We start from the raw sequence: 22308 nt of genomic DNA on the forward strand, positions 1-22308 counted from the left end.
TTTTAAAAAAGTCCAAAACTCTAAGTCTCTTTTTAGATTCTAATTAACTAAAAATATAAATTTCTATCAGATGTGAATCTCCCCTTTTTACATGGAGAGGATGCTTGGACGGACCAAAGATGGAACTGGTAAGATTCATTCAAATCCAAATCCTAAACCAAATAAATAGAAAAGTTGTGTGTTATATTTAGTATTGCAAACTTCACATAACAGGGGAAAAAAAGGGGTCAGAAAACAATCATCAAGGAAGTGTAAGATGCTGATGACATCATGTTCCAAATTGCAAATTTATGGAAAAACAAAATTTTTTTTTTTAATCTTTGTATCTTACAAATCACAATCTGGAGAATTTGTGCAGTAAAATGGGAAGTTTAATAAAAACCAAATGTGGAAAATCTCCTATTAACACAATGCTGGTTAATAATTTTTTTTTCTTTTACACATTTGTGTAATGATAAAACATTACCTTGGGAAGAAGGTCTTAACAAACCATTTAGTTGGTTAACAAACCATTAACAAAACATTACCTTGGGAAGAATGGTCTTAACAAACCATTTAGTTGGCAAATGAATAAACTAAGGCAAAAAGACCCGAGATGTTTGGCCTGAGGTCATTCAGCCCCTAAATTACACAACTGGGACTAAATCCCAGTGTCCCAATCCAGAGTTTTGGCCTCTGTCTCTTCCCCACCACGCTGTCACAGATTTGTTTCCTTTATGTAACTGCTGGCTACACACTCTCATTCTTGCTATGAAATGAACAGTTTTCACCTTTGATTGCCTCTTTACATGGAAACAGGAATGGGCACCTCACAATCTGAGCATATTAAAAAACACAGAGACTTGGGGCTGCTACGCAAATGTGTCACAGCTTGCCTTTGGCATTCTGTATTTAGTGATAATGGGTTAAAACAGCTAAGATGAACTGTTTTTGAAAAGAAAATGTATGGCATGTGCACAATTTTGAGGCTCTCTTAACTGGCCTTTGGAAGCAGATGCACTAGAGACCACCCATGGAGATGTCTATATTGTTAGACCTGGCTGTTTCCCTCATTGTTACATTGTTATGCATAATTTTTAATTAGGGCTTATCTTTATAAAATAAATAGGTATGTCAACTAGAGTTTTGCATATTTATTCTTCAACCATCATAAGGTACATCTGCTCCAGAAAATATCATAAGCCTCTAAATACCATGATTGCTAGGAAACAAAGCATTACCATAAGGAGTCTACCTTTCTTTAAAAAGAAAACGTTAATCCTTCAAATGGCATAGTTACCCGGAGGAGTTCTAAAAAAAGTTTAGAGACATGATATTAAAAACTAGTCACTACAAAATTTCTGGTATAAGCAGGTGGGCTCAACAAACATGCTGGCCTCAGCTCCTTCCCTTAACAACCTCAAAATGATTATAAATAATACTAAAACAAGCAGACAGCAAAGAAGCATAAACCCATAAGGACAACAAGAATGAATGACAAAAGAGTAGTAAGAAAAAAAAAAAAAAAAAACAAGCTAGACAGCCAGTCCACAGATGGCCACTGACTTACCTGACATGAGAATGCAGAATTCTATGGCAATAGTGGTGAAAAACCAAGAGGCAACCGCACATGCACTGAGAACCAACCCCCTCACCCATGACTCAGGCACTGTTGGCACCAGTACCTCTGCAGGTGGGGATAACCATAGAGATTCGAATGGGATGATAGCTTCAAAAAAGGCACAGAAGCAGTTAGACACATAGATGTCCTCTTCTGCTTTGTAGAAACACTAACTGTTCTTTGGCAATCTGGCAGAAGTCTGAAAATCTATTATCTGGAGACAGTAAAACACAAGGTCTGTGGACCTACTGCAGGACATCAGACACTGCAGATAGCAAGCTACTGTACTGATATCAGGAGAACAAGCAAATGCTTGCACGGTAACTGTTGAGACCTCTTCTTTGCCCTGTGTTTCAATTCCCAAGACACTGTCACCTCAGACTTCTGCTTTCATGGCAGGAGAGCAGAAAAGACTTCTGATGCACTGGTCAGATGGTCAGAGAAGACACAAAATATGTAAAGGTATTGAAATTGGTGTTCTATGTCCCCCAACCAAATCACCCTTTAATGAAGCCTGCAGTTGACAAATTTGAAATGTGTACGAAAAGCTCCTAAAACAGAAGCCAAAACTAAAGAAAAATGTACCTTTGAGGAAACAAAATGCAAAGAGAAAAAACTTCAAAAAGTTATGATTAACATCTCCAGAGAAAAGTTTCTGTGAAAGAAAAGCATGATGCTATTTAAAAAAAGGCATTCAAGGATCAAAAATTAGACACTGGAAACTAATACTCAATATAGAAGAAATAAAATTCCAATTGAAAGTCTGAAAGATAAATTTGAGTTATCTTCCATATATAGAGCAAAAACAAACGGAAAACTATAAACAAAGAATAAGAAAATTAGGGAATAATATAGGAGGGCCATTATCCACACAACAGAAAATAGGAACAAAAACCATTAAATAATTTAGAAAAATCTCCAAAACTTGAAAGACATGAAATTTTGAGATTGAACAGGTCCACCAAGTTCCCAGTACCATCAATTAAAATAGACACATGCCAAGATACATCCTTGTGTAATTTTAGAATACCAATACTAAAAGCCTCCAGAAAAAATAAATAAAAAAGGAGCATGGCATCAGACTGCCAGACTCTGAATACAGAAGAAAATGGAGCCTTCAATATTCTGAAGGAAAGTGATTTCCAATCTAGAGTTTTATATCCAGCTGATTATCAATTAAGCATGAGAGAAGACTAAAGACTCCCATATCTGCAAGATCTCAAAAATATCTCTCTTATACACTACCTTTGCTTCAAAACTACTGGAAGACAGATTCTACCAAAATAAAGAATGAAGAAAGAAGGTGAAATGGGGTTGAAGAAAGGGGCTACTCAGCATACAAAAAAGGCAAAGAAAGTCCCCAACATGATAGAGGTGCAAGTCAGAATGTTCTGAGAGTCATTTCTTCAAGGTGAAATTGACAAATTGCTGAATATATTTGAAAAGAGTAAAAGGTGTTTATATAATGTCAGAGAATTTAGAGATGATTTAGTGATAAGTATACAGAAAACTAAGCAAATAAAAAATGAGGCAACTATTTCTTCCAGAAAAAATAAAAAAAATGTGCAGGTAAGGAAAAATGATTATGATATATTATCTTGTTCAGCTACAAATGCAGTTTATACAGTAACAACAATGTAAATATAGAATATAGATTTTAGGGTTTACATATCTTACTGTGAGATAGGGAGACAAAAATCACTTTTCCGGGGAGGGGTGAAGTTGTGAAAAGAGGGTGTTTATATACGCGAAAAAAGCAAAATCTCTGACTTCCCCAGAAGGAAGTTAATAGCTCCAAAACAACAACAAAAAAATCTAGATGCAGCAACGTAAGCAATTTTATTTAAAAATATGAAAAGCAGTTACCAAGAGAATGGCTAAAAAGATTTAAAGTGAATGCTTCTGGAAAGCTGGAATGGGCTGGGGGGTGTTCAGGGTTCACTATGTAAAAATATATAGATTTTTTTTTTTTTTTGCAGCAACTCTCATACAGAAGTTTTTCTTCCTTAAACTATCTGAGTGTATAACCTTGACTTTCAAAAGCCAAATTAAAAAAAAAAAAATTTGGCTGGGCACAGTGGCTTGCGCCTGTAATCCTAGCACTTTGGGAGGCTGAGGCGGGTTGATCACGAGGTCAGGAGATCGAGACCATCCTGGCTAACACGGTGAAACCCCGTCTCTACTAAAAATACAAAAAATTAGTTGGGCATTGTGGCGGGTGCCTGTAGTCCCAGTTACTTGGGAAGCTGAGGCAGGAGAACGGTGTGAACCTGGGAGGCGCAGCTTGCAGTGAGCACTCCAGCCTGGGTGACAGAGCGAGACTCCATCTCAAAAAAAAAAAAAAAAAAGAAAAATTTCTACAAAGACTAACATCTGAACTTTCAACACTCCTAGAAATTTCTAAATCATTCCTGTATCTCTATTGTTAATTTCAACTTGAATTTTCTTAACCAAGATCATGTGAGGGTATGCCGTAACCCATAATGATACAACTCTTCCTGTTTATGTCATAAGTCTATTTTTCTTAAATGGCAAAGTTAACAATTTTAGTGTATAACTGATTAAGATCACTGAGCCACTCCTGAAATCTGAGAATATATGCCTAGATCTAGACCACCAGAGCGCTTCAGACATTAACACGAATACACATTGCCTCTTCTTACTAATTGTTGAAAGTTCAATAAAAACTAATATGTATACCCATAACCTCCTTATGAAGTAATCATTTGAACACTATTATAAACAGGCACTAAAACAAACAAACCACTTTAAGATATTCCCTAAAGCCCAGGCATCTTGCATCAACACTGTTTCACAGGATTTCTGTCTCAACAACAAACAACGCTCATAAGCAATCAGGCACGAAAATGAATCAATATTACCATTAAACTCATATTTCCAATAAAAGTGTCCTATACAATTTCTAGGTCTCCAAATTTTGGCACAAAATTATAAAGGCAGCCCTCTACTGAAAACTGAACAAATTAGAAAGAAAACACACAAGCATGAAAGCATTTGCTCTATGAAAAAAATCTACAGAAAACTTTTGTCATAGTCATTTCAAAGAAGCCTGTCAGAGAATCCAAAATTTTCAAGAGTAAGACACTACGCATCTCAAGTCTAAAATGTTTTTTTTTTTTCTTACTTGTGAAGATACCAAATGGTAAATTATGTTCTCAGGAAAAGAAACAAACTTACCTTTCACAAGCTCGGACAGTCCATGCGGCAATTATCCATAATGAGATACTAAAAACCAAGAGTACAGTTCCTGGGCATATAGTCATTAAAGTCTTCATAACAAAACGTGTATTGAAGTTTATCTTATTAAGTGCTCCAATGCTTCTAGAGGAGGCATCAGTGAAAAGTTTGCTATGTAAAAGCATGACTCTGGCAATCAGATAGAGTCTTAAGAACATTGGTATAGATAAAATAATATCCACATCAGCGGTGGTTGTGGATGGGGCATAGGAGAAGGCAAGCCGGGCCGTCCATGTGAACGTATAATTCCCAGGTATGGGATGAATAGCACACACCAGTATTTCCAAGCAGATGAAGAAAATACGCTCATAAGTCATGGCTATTCTCCAGTCATCTGCTCCATTGTCCACCATGAACAACTGAAAAAATAAAGTAGAAAATCAGCTTCAGTATGGCATGAATGGTCCACAAGTGTTAGTGCAGATTTTAAAAACACACAACAGATGACTTTTAGCAATCATGGCAAGCTAAAGGTTATAACTTTTAAATGCTAGCCAGGTACACTATTTTCAGTAAAGCGTATTGGTATTCATTTTGTACAAATTAAATTAAAAACTTGGTACTCAGGAGCTAAAACTGTTTTGAAGTTCACGTTCCTGGACAATCATACAAATAACATCACTTTAAAACAGGCGCTTGGACCTATTGAAAACCCCCTCAGATGAAGTTGAAATGGACTCGCCTTATAACAAGTTGTTTTCCTCTTTCAGTCTGGATTTAAAGCCTTACACAACTCTAACTATATTCTCAGTGAAATCTATTTAGGGTGCCTCTGCAATCAGTTATACCCTATAATGCAACAACACATGAGCGTTCTTACAGGAAATCTTATTCTTGGCTTCAGAGAAAATCACAAGAGACCACAGACAAATGTGGCAGAAACATTTCTTCCAGTTTCCCCACGACTACTCTATTTTCTGTCTCTTTTCTTCTATTCGTCCATAGCCTTCCCTTGAATTATTCATTTATTTCCAATCTTCATTTAATAAAGATCCCCTTTTCCTCCTGTTTCTGTCATTCCTCACACCACAATCAATGAAAACAAACAAAAATTTTTAAGAAGAAAAAACCAGAGAGAAAGCAAAGTAAATAAATAGATATATAGATAAAGAGTAAAAGGGACAGAAAAGAGTATCTTCCTCTCTTCCCTGGCTCTCTGTAAACAAGTCCTCCAGGCCCTGGCAGTCTAGAGACAACCAGAAGCATTTGGAAATGTGTCGTGGCTTTTCTGACTGCCACGAGGACTTGCAAGGGATACTGACATTTAGGGCCCAGAAGCCAGGGGTGCCAACCATGCTGCAATGCTGAGAGTCCCATGTATTAGGAAGACCTTTGTTTTGAGAAGCTATACATATTCCAAAGATACTGTCATTGCTGTCTTTGGAAATTACTATCAGGGACTATTACAAGTCACATAAATAAAATAGTACTGTTCTTTAAATCCACATTTCCATTCTTACCAAAAATGTTATTATCCAGCTTCATTGTCTACTTTCTTCACCAAACTTGGCCCTGAATGACCCGGCAGTGTGCAAAAATCAAATCCACTTCCAAATGGGCTAAGAATCACCAAGACTCCAAATAGTCAAAAGCTGTGTGGCAAAGTCTCAGCTGAGTTCCAATAAAGGTATTCCCCATAATGTTCTGGACAACACTGCAAACTCAGGATAAATACCTTTCAAGGTATTTATCTGATAAAGAAATGTCAATCTGGATGTATCACTCTGATATACTGCTTACAAATAGCCTCCTCCTTCTAGGACTGGCCCTCCTTCCATTCTCCCCAATGCACTTGCTCCTCTCACCTCACTCTACTCTCTTTTTCTCAGCCCCCTTTTCATTACCCCTCTGCTCACTTCCCTAACCAGGCTGGTTCTCTCTGTTGAGTCTCACTCCTTCAACCATAATCCTACTGCCATTCTCAGCAGCATCACCCTTTACCTTTAGGTGATCCTGTCCAGGTAACTCCCAGTCTGGAACCTGATATCCAGGCTGCTGCAGGTGGCCTATGGCCACCACCCACCTGTGTCTTCAAGCTCAGTTGAACCCTTAGAATCACCTTGTGATCATTCCCACATCCACCATGGGTTGTTTTCCTTGAGGGCCACCACTGTTCCCCTTTCTCTCAGCACACACATTCCCCACAGTATCAGAGGAAATACCCTCTATTTGATACTTTAGCCACAATCTTACCTACAGCCACACTCTTTCCTCCTTATTTCCATTCTCTTTTGCTTCATGTGTCTAAAGCAATGTTTCACTAAAATCCAGTTCTCCTGCATCAATAGCCTATAGTCTAGTTCCTATACCTCTTTTCTCTCAGCAGAGTCTACAAAGTCAAACTTCTACTGTTTACTAAAAACAAAACACCCAAACAAAGAGAACCAGCGCTGGCTCCATGCCTAGTCTAGGTTGTGTTTGTTTTCTCACTTCATTCTCAAACAACTTCCAGGCAGATCTTGCTCCCATTAGCCTATCAAGACTACTCTTGCTAAGGTCACTAAAGACACCTTCATTATGAAATACGATCCTTCCATCTTAATTATTATCTTATTTGTCCTGTCATTCCTGCTTCCCTAAAAATGATCTCTTTCCTTGGCTCCTGTGACATGTTGCTTTTTCCATCTGCTGCAACTCTTAAGGATCTCACTGTCTTTCTCTCCATTCTGTGTCCCTCCTTGGTATGGTTTGGATGTGTCCCCACAATATTAACCATCACACTACTGGAGTCCCTCTCTGACTCTTCTCTCACTCTCTACTTCCCTGGGTGGTCTGATCCTTCACTCTCCATTACCAGAATCCTCCTACTGGAGAACATCTTCCATTTTCTAATAATCTTTTTAAAATGTAATTCAAGATTAACACCATTCAAAGGCCCACCATGGCCTGATGGGTAAAATCTAATCTATACCCATAGCATACAAGCCATTCTGCAATCTGGTTTTGCCTATCTCTCCAACTTCATTGCCTATTATTCTATTTACATCTCCCTATGGTTGGAGATTCCAGAACACAACACCTAATCACGCTTCTGGGTCTTTGTACATTCTGTCCCATGGTCTGGAAAGCCTCCATCTAGCAAATTTGCATTCCTTCAAGATCAAACTCCACATCACCTCCTCTAGCATGCAGTAGATGCCCTATAAAAATCTGGAAACTCCCTCCTTTGTTAAACCATGATCCTCATATGTGCCTCTTATTGATGCTGTCACATAAAGGACAATAAAAAACTTCTTCATAAGATTGTCTCCCCTACGTGTTAGTGAGACTCCATGTCTACCTAGTGGAGGATAAGAAATGCTGGATAAATAAATTTCCTTGTTATTTCTTAGTTAACAGTGACTATCCTAATCACTAGATAGGTCATAATATCAATTAAATGTGCTTGTGGAAGCTGAGAATACCAAAGCATAATGCAAGTGAATGTACGACACAGTCACCTAAATAATAAGTCATTGCAGCAGCATAATTTTGCAGTTCCATAGAGTCCAGATAACTTTCCTCTTTGGTAACTTCTGCAGAAAAATGTTCTATTACATAGTTGTTTTCTACTATCAAAGGTCTTAACACCTGAAATGATTTTTTTTAATTTTATCATAGCACATATTTTAACGCTGAAATTGAGGAAAAATATTTACTTGTATTTTCTACATAATCCTGACCCTCAATGTTGCTTGTTTATTCATTTATTTATCCAGTATACTAAATACTATGTGGCAGGTATTAGTCTACATACCAGCCATACAGCAGCATTTATGACAAACAGAGAATCTGCCCATTGAAACTAACTTTTGCTAGGAAAAAAAAAAAAAAAAAAAAAAAGAACGAAAGAAAAACAACATAGTCAAGAAAGCAGACTTAAAGAAATCAAATAAAGTAATTATGCTTTTGGACACTGTTATGAAGAAAAGAAACAAGAGATGAAACAGAGAATAATATATTAGAGATGACAGTAGATGTGGTCATCAGGGAAAACCTCTGGATAAGTACCATTTGATGTAAGATCTGGACTAAGAGAAAAGCCAGTCGTGTAAACAACCAGGGGAATAATATTCTAGCCACAGGAAACAGCACATGTAAATACCCTGGGCTTTATAAAAGCCCTAGCACGCATAAAGAAATGAAGGAACATCAGACTGGCTGAAACTTAATGATCAAGGGGCAGCATGAAAGATCAGTTTGCAAATAAGTTTGAAGAGACCAACTGGGACCATATAAGCAGGCCTTTGTTGACCATAGTATCCAGACAGGATTTCAATCTAAGCCCAGCGGGAACCCACTGAAGGGTATTAGGCAGAGGAATGATGTCATCTGATTTGTAGCCTGAAGAGCTCATCCATACTGCTCTGGGGAAAATAGGGTGAAGAGGGGCAAGTGTGGAAGGAAGGATAAAAGTTAGGAAGCTCTACTGTATTTGATTGGTTGTGGTACCTTATCACCTAAAATGGGGGACTGTCATGGAAATGCAGACAATGAGTGCATTGGACATAAAGTTTGGAGATCTTACAACATCCCAAATTCTCTAGGTCACAGCTAAAGCAGTGTTAAGAGAAAAGTTTATAGCACTAAATGCCCATGTGAAAAAGTTAGAAAGATCTCAAATTTAAAACATAACATCACACCTACAGAAACTAGAGAAACAAGAGGAAACCAACCTGAAAGCTAAAAGAAGACAAGAAATAACCAAAATCAGAGCTGAACCGAAGGAAACTGAGAAGCAAAAAACTATATAAAAGATCAACAAGTCAAGGAGTTGGCTATTTTCAAGAATAAATAAGATAGACCACTAGGCTAATAAAGAAAATAGAGAAGATCCAAATAAACACAATCAGAAATGACAAAGGGGATATTACCACCAACCACACAGAAATAAATAAAAAAATGCAAACCCTCCAAGGCTACTATGTACATCTCTACGCACAAAAGCTACAAAACTCAGAGGAAATAGAAAAATTCCTGGAAATATACAATCTCCCAAGATTGAACCAGGAAGAAATGAAATGCCTGAACAGACCAATAACAAGTTCCAAAATGAAATCAGTAATAAAAAGCCTATCAACTAGAAAAAGTACAGGACCAGAGGAATTCACAGCCAAATTCTATCAGATGTATTAATGTAAGTAAGAGCTGATACCATTCCTACTGAAACTATTTCAAAAAATTGAGACGGAGGGACTTCTCCCTATCTCATTTTAGGAGGCTAGCATCAACCTGATACCAAAACCCAGCAGAGACACAACAAAAACATAAAACTTCAGGTAAATATCCTTGGTGAACGTTGATGCAAAAATTCTCAACAAAATACTAGCAACCAGAATCCAGCAGCACATCAAAAAGCTAATCCAACACAATCAAATACGCTTTATCTCTCGGATGCAAGGTTGGTTCAACATACGTGAATCATTCAACATGATTTATCACATAAACAGAGGTAAAAACAAAAATCACATGATCATCTCAATAGATGCAGAAAAGGTCTATGGCCATACCACCCCGAACACACACAATCTCATCAATACATGCAGAAAAAGCTTTTGGTAAAACTCAACAGGCCATCATGTTAAAAATCTTCAACAAACTAGACATTGAGGAAACATACTTTAAAATAATAGGAGCAATCTATGACAAACCCCTAGCCAACATCATGCTGAATAGGCTAAAGCTGGAAGTATTCCCCTAGAAAACTGGTACAAAACAAAGATGTCCTCTCTTCCCACTCCTATTCAACATAGTACAGGAAGTCTTAGCCAGAGCATTCATAAAAGAGAAAGAAATAAAAGGAATCCCAACAGGAAGAGAGGAGGTCAAACTATCCCTGTTTGCAGGTGATAGGATTTTATACTTAGAAAACTCCATAATCTCTGCACAAAAGTTCAATGATTTAATAAACAACTTCAGCAAAGTTTCAGGAAACAAAATTACTCTATAAAAATCAGTAGCATTCCTATACACCAACAGCATTCAAGGTGAGAGGCAAATCAAGAACACAATCCCATTCATAATAACCACAAAAAGAATAAAATAGCTAGGAATACAACCAAACAAGAAAGTGAAAGATCTCTGTGATGAAAATTACAAAACACTGCCCAAAGAAATCAGAGATTACATAAACAAATGGAAAAGCATTCCATGCTCATGGATAGGAAGAATCAGTATTGTTAAAACAGCCACATTGCCCAAAGCAATTTACAGAATCAGTGCTATTCGTATCAAACTGTCAATGACATTCTTCACAGAAATAGAAAAAACTATTTTAAAATTCACATGTAACCAAAAAAAAAAAAAAAAAAAAGTTGAATAGCCAAAGCAATCCTAAGCAAAAAAAAAAAAACCCAACCAATACTAGAGGCATCACATTACCCAATTTCGAACTATGCTACAAGGCTACAGAAACCACACAACACGGCACTGGTACAAAAACAGATATAAAGTTCAATGGAGCAGAAATACAGAGTTCTACACAGTGCAGACATAATGCTACACATCTACAACCTTCAACAAAATTGACAAAACCTAGCAATGAAGAAAGAATGCCCTATTTGATACATGGTACTGAGAAAACTGGCTAGCCACCTGCAGAAGACTGAAACTGGATCCCTTCTTTATACAATATACAAAAATCAACTCTAGACGTGTTATAGACTTAAATGTAAAACCCCAAACAATAAAAACCCTGAACTATAACCTAAGAAATACAATTCTGGACATAGGACCTGGAAAATATTTCATGATGAAGACACCAAAAGCAACTGCAACAAAAACAGAAATTGACAAATGGGACGTGATTAAACTAAAGAGTTTCTGCACAGCAAAAGAAACTGAACACAGTAAACAGACAACCTATAAAAAGGAAGAAAATATATACAAACTATGCCTCTGACGAAGGTCTAATATCCAGCATCTATAATAAACTTAAACAAATTTACAAGAAACAAACAACCCCATTAAAAAGTAGGCTAAGACATGAACAGACTCTATTCAAAAATAAGACATATATGCAGCCAACAAGCATATGAAAAAAATGCTCATCATCCCTAATCATCAGAGAAAGGCAAATCAAAACCACAATGAGATACTATTTCACACCAGTTAGAATGGCCATTATTACAAAGTCAAAAAATAACAGATGTGGCCAGGCATGGTGGCTCACGCCTGTAATCCCAGCACTTTGTGTGGCCGAGGTGGGCAGATAACCTGAGGTCATGAGTTTGAGACCAGCCTGGCCAACATGGTGAAACCCCATCTCTACTAAAAATATAAAAATTAGCCAGGTGTTATGGTGTGTGCCTGTAATCCCAGCTACTCAGGAGGCTGAATCAGAAGAATCACTTGAACCCAGGAAGTGGAGGCTGCAGTGAGCCAAGATTGCACCACTGCGCTCCAGCCTGGGCACAAGAGCAAAACTCTGTTTCAAAAAAATAAAAAACTAACAGATGCTGGTGAAGTTGCAGAGAAAAGAGAATACTTACACACTTCTGGTAGGAATGTAAATGAATTCAGCCACTGTGGAAAGCAATTTGATGGATTTCTCAAAGAACTTAAAACAGAATTACCAGTAGACCCAGCAATCCCATTATTGAGTACATACCCAAAGGATTATAAATCATTCCACCATAAAAACACACGCATGCATATATTAACTGCAGCAGTATTCACAACAGCAAAGACATGAAATCAACCTAAATGCCCTTCATTGGTAGAGTGGATAAAGAACATATGGTATGTATACACCATGGAATACTGCACAGCTATAAAAAGAATAAGATCATATCATTTGCAGCAGCGTGGATGGGACTGGAGGCCATTATCTTAAATGAACCAATGCAGGAATAGAAAATCAAATACCACATATTCTTACTTCTAAGTGGGAGCTTAACAGTGAGTACGCTTGGACACAAAGAAGGAAATGATAGACACCACGGCCTACCTGAGGGTAGAGGGTGGGAGGAAGGTGAGGATCAAAAGACTACCTAGGCTGGGCGCGGTGGCTCATGCCTGAAATCCCAGCACTTTGGGAGGCCAAGGTGGGTGGATCACGAGGTCAGGAGTTCGAGACCAGCCTGGCCAACATGATGAAACCCCGTCTTTACTAAAAATACAAAAATTAGCCGGGTGTGGGGATGCATGCCTGTAGTCCCAGCTACTCTGGAGGCTGAGGCAGGAGAATCGCCTGAACCTGGGAGACACAGGTTGCAGTGAGTCGAGATTGCGCCAATGCACTCCACCCTGGGCAACAGAGCAAGACTCCATCTCAAAAAAAGAAAAAGAAAAAAAAGAAAAGACTACCTATTGGATACTATGTTTATATGCTTATTACCTACATGATATAACCCAAACCCCCAGAGACACAATTTATCTATATAACAAAGATGCACATGTACCCTTCAACCTAAAATAAAAGTTTTAAAAAATCCATTTAATAGAGGCATACATAAAGTTTTCAATTCTTCCACAAAGAAAACTGCTGTATGGCATAGAAAAACACCTAAGTAATGTTCTCAGTTTCTCCCTCTTAATTAGTTTTCCTAGTCTCCCTTAAGAAAACAAAAGCCCTTTCTCCTGATTCACCAAATAATAAAATACTGACTACCATCTAAACAACAACAAAAGTAGAAATCTTGTCAGAACTTGCTGATGGACTGAATGTGGGAGCAATAAAAGAGAAGATGCAAACATGGCTATTGTGTTTCGACCCTGAGAAACACAGCGGATGGTAGTGCCATTTCCTAGGTACAATGGGCCCAGGGCCGGAGGGAGACCAGGAATGTAATAAACAAAAGGTTTCATTTTGGCCACTTACATCCGAGTATATACGCCAAGTGCAGGTCACTCAGAAGAGAAGTCTGGACTATTGAAGTAAATTTCAGAAAATTGTTATTTGGGTAATTTAATGAGATCAAAGGAAAAATCAGACAAAGTGAAGAGAACAAAACCGTACTCAAGGCCAAGTCCTGAGGAAGCCCAGATGTGGAGGATATTTGGAAGGTCAGGACATAACAGGATCTGAAAAGCAGCAGGCAGTGAAGCAGGAAGGAAAGAACTGTCCTAGGAGACAAGGGTAAGTGCTGTCAATTAAAAACTGTACAGTGGTATTTACCAGGTTGAGAGATACGTTAATGCACTCAATTCTATAAAGAAAATGAAAACATTCTCAACATCACAGGTGTTCAACACTCATACAATGTCAAGTATGAAAATCTAACTGTAGAAATATTCTCATTATATTCCGTATAATCTTTGGAATATATATGATCTAAGTTCACTTCTAGGGGAGTTAAAGTAATGAGAAGGACTAATATTATTTAGTTCTTCTATAGTCATTTTCAATTCTGAGGCTGTTAAGAGAAGAAAGATTTTAGGTCAAAAGAACAGTTTAATCTACCTTAATTCTAGGGGATGGTTAACAGTCTTGGCCAGAGGTCTAAAGTAACTTGAAAGCATAATGCTGAATATGCCCTCAGAATATGTCCCATCACAAGCATGAACTTTCCAGTGCAACTGTTTTGTATTTGCTCAGATAACCAAATATAATATACTTCAAGCGAATCATCACAGATTAGTGAGCACTGACCAGCCATCAGTGAAGAGGGGCTGGAGTTTAGCAGGAGGGGCCTGTCCACAAAGAGGTAACCTGTGTGCACCAGAAAGAGCTCGGCTTCAGAACCCCTCTCCTATCTACCTTCTGCATGTGCTTTTCCTCTGCAATGTAACTGCAAGCTCTTGCAGTCTGGGACAATTCATTAAACATCTTGGGTTTACTTTCTAAAAAATAATCCAGGGTATTGCTCAGCATAAAACTGGGGCTTAAAAATTACACACTGAAAAAAATAATTTTAGTCATGTATTTGTTAGGAAAGTAAGTAGAATAGCCAGGAAAATTCTGAAAAGGAAGAGTAACAAGGGAGAAGCAGCCACATAAATTTTAAAACAAATTAATAATTAAAACCAGGTGGTACTGGCACTTAATATAACTGAAAGCCTGATGGAACAGAACAGAAAGTCTAAAATAGACCCAATATACTGGGAATTTCATAATAATACAAAGGTAGACTCTCAATCAGTGGGGAAAATATAGCTTATGGAAAAATGATTCAGAGACAACTAAGTAACCACCTAGAGAAAGGCAGAGTTAAACCCATGCCTCATACCCATACCAAAAAAAATTCTAAGTGTTTGAAAGATCTAGATATGAAAATGAAAATACTAACATATTAAAAGAAATCAGGTAAGAATTATGCTGTAACCTTGGAGAAAGTAAGGTCTTTTTACACAAACTTCAGAGACAAGATAAAATACTGCATTTTATCTTTTAATGTATTTAATGCATTTGACTGCATTAAACTTTTGTTTTCTGCAACTAACTAAAGCTACAATAAAGAGAGTAAAAAGACAAACACCAAACCATGGGGAAAACGTTCACAACACCTATCACAAAGGACTAATCTCTCTAATACGCAGAAGTTCCTAAACATTAAGGAAGAGACAAGCAGCACAGTAGAAAAATGAATGCAGGATACAAGCCTTAGGTCATGGAAAATGAGATAAAAAGGGCTCTTAAACTTATAGAAACAGATGCCCAACCTCAATCATAAGAAGAAAATGAGATACCATTTTTTGACCTGTCAGACTGAATAGGCAGTAAAAGTTTTATAACATGTTATACCATTGAATGTATGAGGAAACAGTACTCGCATATATCTCAGGCAGAAGTGTAAATTGGTACAATCTGAGGAGAGCAATTTATCAGGCTATAAGCATACATTCTCTTTGATAATGTAATTCAATTTCCTTAGAATAAAATCTGTCATATCAATATATTTGCAAGAGTGAAAAATAGTGAATGTACATGATTATTTGTTGCAGCATTGCTTGTATATTAGCAAAAAAAACTGGAAATAATATGAATAATCTAGCAGGGAAATGGGTTAAATGAATTATGAATGGCCACAAAATGAATAGTATGCCATGAAACAAAAGATGAAGAAAGGTGTTATATGGTATTAAAAAGAGATATCAGGTAAGTACTGAGTTTTTTTTTTTAAGCAAAGTATATGCTATTATTTGTGAAGATCTGTTAAAGGGGAGATGGTATATCTGTATTTGTATGTGCAAAAAGTATCTCTGAAAGAATACTCCAGAAATTAATGATAAAAGTCACTTAGGGGAGGTGAACTGAGTGGTTGGGCACTAGAAATGGATGGGAGACTTTTAATTATGTAATATTTAATGCTTTTTTTTTTTAACTTTGCAGATGTGAGTAAATGAATATAAGTTAGTTAATAATAAAATCAGTTTTTATGGTTAAAAAACAGAGGAGGGAAGAATGAGAATAACGAGGTTGTCAGACATCCAAATAAATCCTAACAGTATACATGTACACAACTTCAAAACTAGAAAGTAATCACTGACTTTCTAAATGACAGTATACACAGCCAAACACACTGAATCAAACTTACATCTAAAATATTCTGCTTACTAAGACAAAACCTTGAGCCATTATGTTACATAACTGTTTTCAACAGCATGAACAAAAATAAGTAAGATTTCTTGGTTAACCTTTAAGCCAAATATTCAATAAAACCAAGCTCTCTTTTTTTCATTCACTTACTGAATGCTTCTATTTGTAAGGTTCTGTGGATACAAGGATTAAAAAGCCTCTCAGTTTTTGATGCAGAAGAGCAATATACATGAAAGATTTATATTTAAATTTACATTCAAATGTTTCCTTGTGGTAAGTACTACAACAGAGAAACAAAGAAAATGCTGAGGAAATACAGAGGAGGTCAGAGGAGGCTCCATCATGGAACAGTATATGGTGCTTTTCCCACCAGAATCTTCACATAACCCATGACAAGGAACTTTCAATATCATTTTTAGGACATTTTTGGGATCATGACCCCAAACAAAAATGTACAGAAATGTATTCATTCAAAAAAGCAAAAAAACCTCCTTCCTTAGAAACTAGCATTTGGATGTAACAAAGTGAAAAAAAAAAAACACACACACATACACAAAAGAAAAAACACTACAGAAGAAAGCCAAATAATGAGGTTTTCTTTATTAATGTGTTACTAGGATTCAGTCAACAAAGAAGTGAGACTACAGTTGCCCATCACAGACCATGTCAAAAGACAAACAGAAAGGGAGAGATGACTTTTCAATGGTCTCACTGAGATTTCATCCAAGATCCTCAGCCCAGAACTGCAGGAGGGAAAAAAACAGAAGAGCTATGTTCAGAAATCACCAATTCTGAGCAAAACTCAGAAGAAACGAGCAAAGCTGATGCTTATCATTCCCTTACCATCCATCCTGGAACCTTCCCCTCTCTTGAAGCCTCATGCCCATTCCAGCAACCCTGTTCACTCTTGCCACCCTGAAACTTCTCTGCATCCAAGGAGGAGGAATGTGAAACTAATTAGGTATTCATCACTGAATTGTGAACTCCTCTCTGGGAGAAAAGTATGAAGAAAAAACTTGTTGGAATGCAGAAAACTAAGGCTCAGATCCTAGATATGCTACTAACTTGTTATATGACCTTGGGAAGTCATTCAAACTTTGCTGACCTTATTTCTGCTATCTGTAAAAATGGAGATGTTATTTGCTGTTTCAGAAAGTCATTTTAATAACAAAATGAACATATATCATATGTTGTAGGCAACACTATGAAGTGGCTAACCCAAAAGTATTCCCATCCTTCTCTCTTGCCTATCTCCACTACAGAAATATCAGTTTCCCCAGACTCCTTTGCAGTTATGTGTAGCCATGTGATGCAGTTCCAATCTGAAATCATAAGCAAAAGGTTGCTCGAGAACTTAGTAGAATATATTTGCTTTTCTGGATTAAAAAAAGACAGACATGGCTGACATAGAACTCTTCCTTCCCTTCCTCCAGCCTTAAATAGAGGTGATACTTGGATCTGCAGTAGCCACCCTGTGACCGTGAAAAAGAGACAAAAGAGTCACAGTAATTCCTGCCCTGATATCTTAAGCCACTGAACCAGCAGCCACCTACCCCATTTGTTAAAGTTACCATCAGGTGGATTTTCTGTTACTTGAGCAGCTGAAAGTATGCCTGCATTTAATTTAATAGTCATTAAAGTGCTATGTAAAGATTTATAAAAGAAAAATAACATTTATTAACTTAAAACACTTTATGGAGAGAGCAGCCAACAATGCAAAAGAAATGCATCTCAAATACTGAAATTTAAAGTACAATAACCATTGAGTGGTAGAGTTATTTCTGGGGTGGGTGGCTTTTGTTCATGCCTTTTAAATATCAACCAACTGCTCTGAATATCTGGTAGTGTGACTCACAGGAAAAACACACACACACACACACACACACACACACACACACACACATATTTTGGAGCCAGAGAAGTTTGGATTTAATTTCTGGCTTGACCACTTACTAGCTGAGTGGTTTGGGGCAATATATTTAATCTCTCTAAAACTTCAGTTTCTTCCACTACAAAAAAAATAAAAATAAAAATAATATCAACCTTACATGATTAGTATGCGTTAACACCAGCTCTGCTGTCCCTAGTAAAAGTGACCAAAGGAATAACTATTAGCATCCCATAGGACCTTCAAAGAGGGACAAGTAGATGAATTAAATAACTTGTGATATAAAGACAGGAAAATTAGCCATGGAAGAGGAAGAAGGGAAATTGGCAAGGAAAGACAGATCTAGACCAACATCAGTATTGGGAAAAGCTCTAGAAACTCCAGCTGCACCTATTTTTGAAAGAAGTACTCTTGTCATTTGCTAAAATAATGAGTTTCTGAAATTGTCTTCTCCTGACTTAGGCAAGAGCTTTATCTACAGGTCAAAAATCCTAGAATCATCCACCAGGATGCAGTGATAGTTAAGGTTATGTATAACAAATCCATGTTCTGCTGCTCTTAAGACTTAATCAGAAACTTACTCCCCTTTCACATGTTTCTTACCACCAGGCCCACACCTTCTGTGGTCCCACAAAAGGCACTGCATGCATGTTGACATATTATCATGCAATTATGTTCACATTCACATTACTTTGGAATTTATGCAAGTTGCCTCTAAAATTACTTTTGAACTTATCTGTTAAGATAATCATTTTCCCCTTTTTGGTTCTCTCAACAGAACTGACATCACAGAAAGCACTGTGGTGTATGGATTATGTGCCTGCACTCTAATTGAGTTAAGCAGATCTAGAGTTGATTTTGACATGCCACAATTGATGAGCTCTGTAACTGCAGAAAGTTACTCAAACTTTCTGAGCTCCAGTTTCATCATCTGTTAAGGATGCCTTGTCACAGGACTACTAGGATAGTGCTCAACAAATGTTATTTTCTTTCATAATAGTTCACTTCAGCACTGTGTCAAAATCTGGCCTCCAATCAATGTAACCTTAACTATCTACAGGTAGAATAAGGAGGGATGAACACAAAGAAAAACATCACTGACTGTAGCTACTGGAAAGGATGAAAATCAAGGTTAGATGAAATGAGAAATTCAAAGCTCCTCCAAGGTCAGTTTTTTACTTATTTTAATGGTTTATAAAATTTGGTACGTATCATCAAATCATTTCTGCAAGAAGATGGGGAACCAATCATAAATAAAATAAGCCTGGCAAGGCCTCAAACCATGAAATAATTAAATATAAGCCAATGTGTTTGATTCTAAAAGTTTAATCTGAAATGATAAAAACTCTACATTTTCATTTGAAGCATTACAGTAATATTGCTACATTGCTAAAACGTATTAGCATCACCTTAGTTATTTTAAGCACCTAAAAAGCTGGCTAAAAGCTAGGTCACCATTATTATCTCATTTGCCCTTAGAAGAGTCCAATTAAAGCCCAGGCAATTGAAAGAATTTGGTCACGGTCACAGTGTGAGTTATTGAAAAACCTGAAGCTAAAGTTCAGGTCTTCCAGCATTCACATCATTTGATGGGGGCATCAGGCTGTACTGAAAAGTTGGAAGCAAATCAATATTTATAAAGCAAAAAAATGCTTACCCACTAATTTACATTATGATTTCTCCAATGTCACATCTTCATTGCTGGTCTTAGATGACCTCCTGCTTTCCGGCAAAAGCAAATATTTAAATAAACTTGCACATTACATTCAATGCCCCATGGTAACAGAAATAGACTACGTCCTAGTTTAGTCTTTTTCCAAGTTAGATATTTTTCATTCTGAAAACTTTTTTAACTTCAGTTGTATAGAACCTCAGAGTCCACGTGGTATTTGGGATGAAACTTGTAAGGCTGTTTTAAAGTATGCTTAACTCATCACATGTTAACAGGACCAGATACTGTTCTAGCCTGTTGTGTGTATTAACTCATATAAAACACGAAGCAATTCCAGAAGGTGTATACTGTAATTATCTCCATCTTGGAGAAGAGAAAACTGAGGCTCAGAGGTTAAGGAACTAGCCAGGGTTACATGGTACAGGGCTAGCATATGAACCCAAGCAATCTGGCTTCAGAGCCTGTGTCCATAATAAGCACACTGCGACTTGTCACATACTTAGCCAGTATAAAATCTTTTTAGGAAGAACACAGAGACAATGCCAATGACAACATCAAATGAACCCATATATTCTTAATCAGTTTGGTTATCTAAGGCCCTTGCTTTCAGCAAAGGAGAAACAAACATAAACAATGGGGAAAAAAAAATCAGGTGCTTAAAGGAAAACAATTATTACATTAAGTAAATGAGGTATAGCAGTAAGCACTGACAGAGAGGAAAGACACACGCACGTGCGCGCACACACACACGCACACACACCCCACACCACCAAAAAGCAGATACAAGGTCTCAAAAAATCCAACAGTCTTAACTCATCTAATGAAAAATCAAACATTCTTACATACCTCAATTACCAGAGAACATCACTGTATTACAACACAATGCAAAGCCTCATATTCCAAATAACAGTGTTGACCTCAACAAAGACTCTCTGGGACCTAACTGATTCTCTTTTTGAATGCGGGGTAGGGGGGTGGGGTGTAAAATCATTATTTAAATTATGTCTAAATTTTAGAACTATTCCTATCCAGATTGTTAAAATAAAAAAAAAATTGATATAGAGTAAGTCACTGTAAACTTCAAAGTACTAAAACAAAATGATGGTCAGTCTAGAAGTCTATACAGAATTAACTATCAGGGGAAAGGGTGAAAGACATTTTGAGACACACACAGAATGAGAACAGAAGTGACTGCTAAGGAGTGCTCTGCGTGCAGCAAGAAGTAAACAGAAACCAGAAAGAAGGAGCTAAAGAAAGAAACAAATAACCATGCTAGTAAGTCTAAACACAAATTGACCATACATAATTATAATTGTCAACATAACCATATGATTAATTTGGAGGAAGTCAAAAAAGCAACGTAATGAATAAAATGCTGGACATCAATAGTATGATGGAAGGAGGAAGGGAGACAAGAATGAAGGCCTCCAAGGGTTGTTACACTGTACAGAAGAACAGAAATTCTGATCAACCTTAAACATTGTTAAATATACATATTTGCTAAAAATTTAAGAGTAACCACTAGAAGAGGGGATATAAATTGCATAACATCTAAACTGCCAGAGAAAGAAATGAATGTTTAAATACTTCACATCACCCAAAATAAGGAAAGAAAGGCGAAAGATAGAAGCAGTGAAAACATTACGAACCCAAAATAATGTCAGAAATAGGTACAAAAATAACAGTTGCCATAAAAATGCAAATGAACTAAACTATACATCCAAAATATAATGTTGAGTAGAAAAAAGCAAGTTGTAAAATAACAGGTACAGCATAGCATCTATGAAATTGAAAGAATGCAAATACTATATTGTTTATAAATACGATTCTATTTAGTGAACACATAAGAGCATGGACTGGAAGGATACACATGAGTTTCTGAATGGCAGTTGCCTCTACAGACAAAAGGAGGGTAAAGAGACTAGGAAGAAAATGAAGGCTATTTCAACTGTAATATTCTTTTCCTCCTATGATAAATATTATCTGGGTGGGAACAGCGCGGGAGAGCAAAGCCCTCTACTGCCAACTGGCAAAAAGCTAGAGAGCCTCTGAGAATGAACATCTCTGAAATGTCAGGAAGTCTAGTCTCTGAGTCTCCTCAGAGCTACAGGATGGAGGGCCTTTCTTCCATCCTTTCTAATGTACAACAAAGAGGCTCCATTGGAGCTGAAACCAATGAAGAAGCTACCAAAGAAGAAAGTCACCAGAATGATTCTTCAGGCTCAACGGCTCAGAGCCTTAGCAACTGGGAACACATGCCAGAAGCATGTGATACATGAGCCCAAAGTCTAAGAACAAAAACCACAGAGAATATTTTTTTTTAGCAGTTTTTATTTTTTTTCCTAACTGAAGCTCTCAAACTTAGTTAGAATAGAGTATTATGAAACACATTAAACTCAGTTTGATAACAGTCAAGGTTAAGCAAAAATGCA

At 37.0% G+C, this 22308-nt stretch overlaps 1 protein-coding gene across 8 annotated transcripts in view; it reads right to left on the minus strand.

Moving 5' to 3' along the window:
* The window catches only part of LOC105499979 (potassium calcium-activated channel subfamily N member 2), a 420672-nt gene that overhangs the window by 89886 nt on the left and 308478 nt on the right, over positions 1-22308 (minus strand). For 6 of the 8 annotated variants that reach the window (XM_071098593.1, XM_071098591.1, XM_071098590.1 and 3 more), the window contains one exon: positions 4799-5217. The exons of 1 other annotated variant lie outside the window; for it this stretch is intronic. In XM_071098593.1, coding sequence (XP_070954694.1) covers positions 4799-5217 — 419 coding nt within the window. Of the gene's footprint in view, positions 1-1549; positions 1568-4798; positions 5218-22308 lie in introns of those variants that run through there. One more of the 8 variants, XM_071098597.1, reaches the window with a different exon arrangement.

Source organism: Macaca nemestrina, chromosome 6 (genome assembly GCF_043159975.1).
Source record: "Macaca nemestrina isolate mMacNem1 chromosome 6, mMacNem.hap1, whole genome shotgun sequence".
Taxonomy (NCBI): Eukaryota; Metazoa; Chordata; class Mammalia; order Primates; family Cercopithecidae; genus Macaca; species Macaca nemestrina.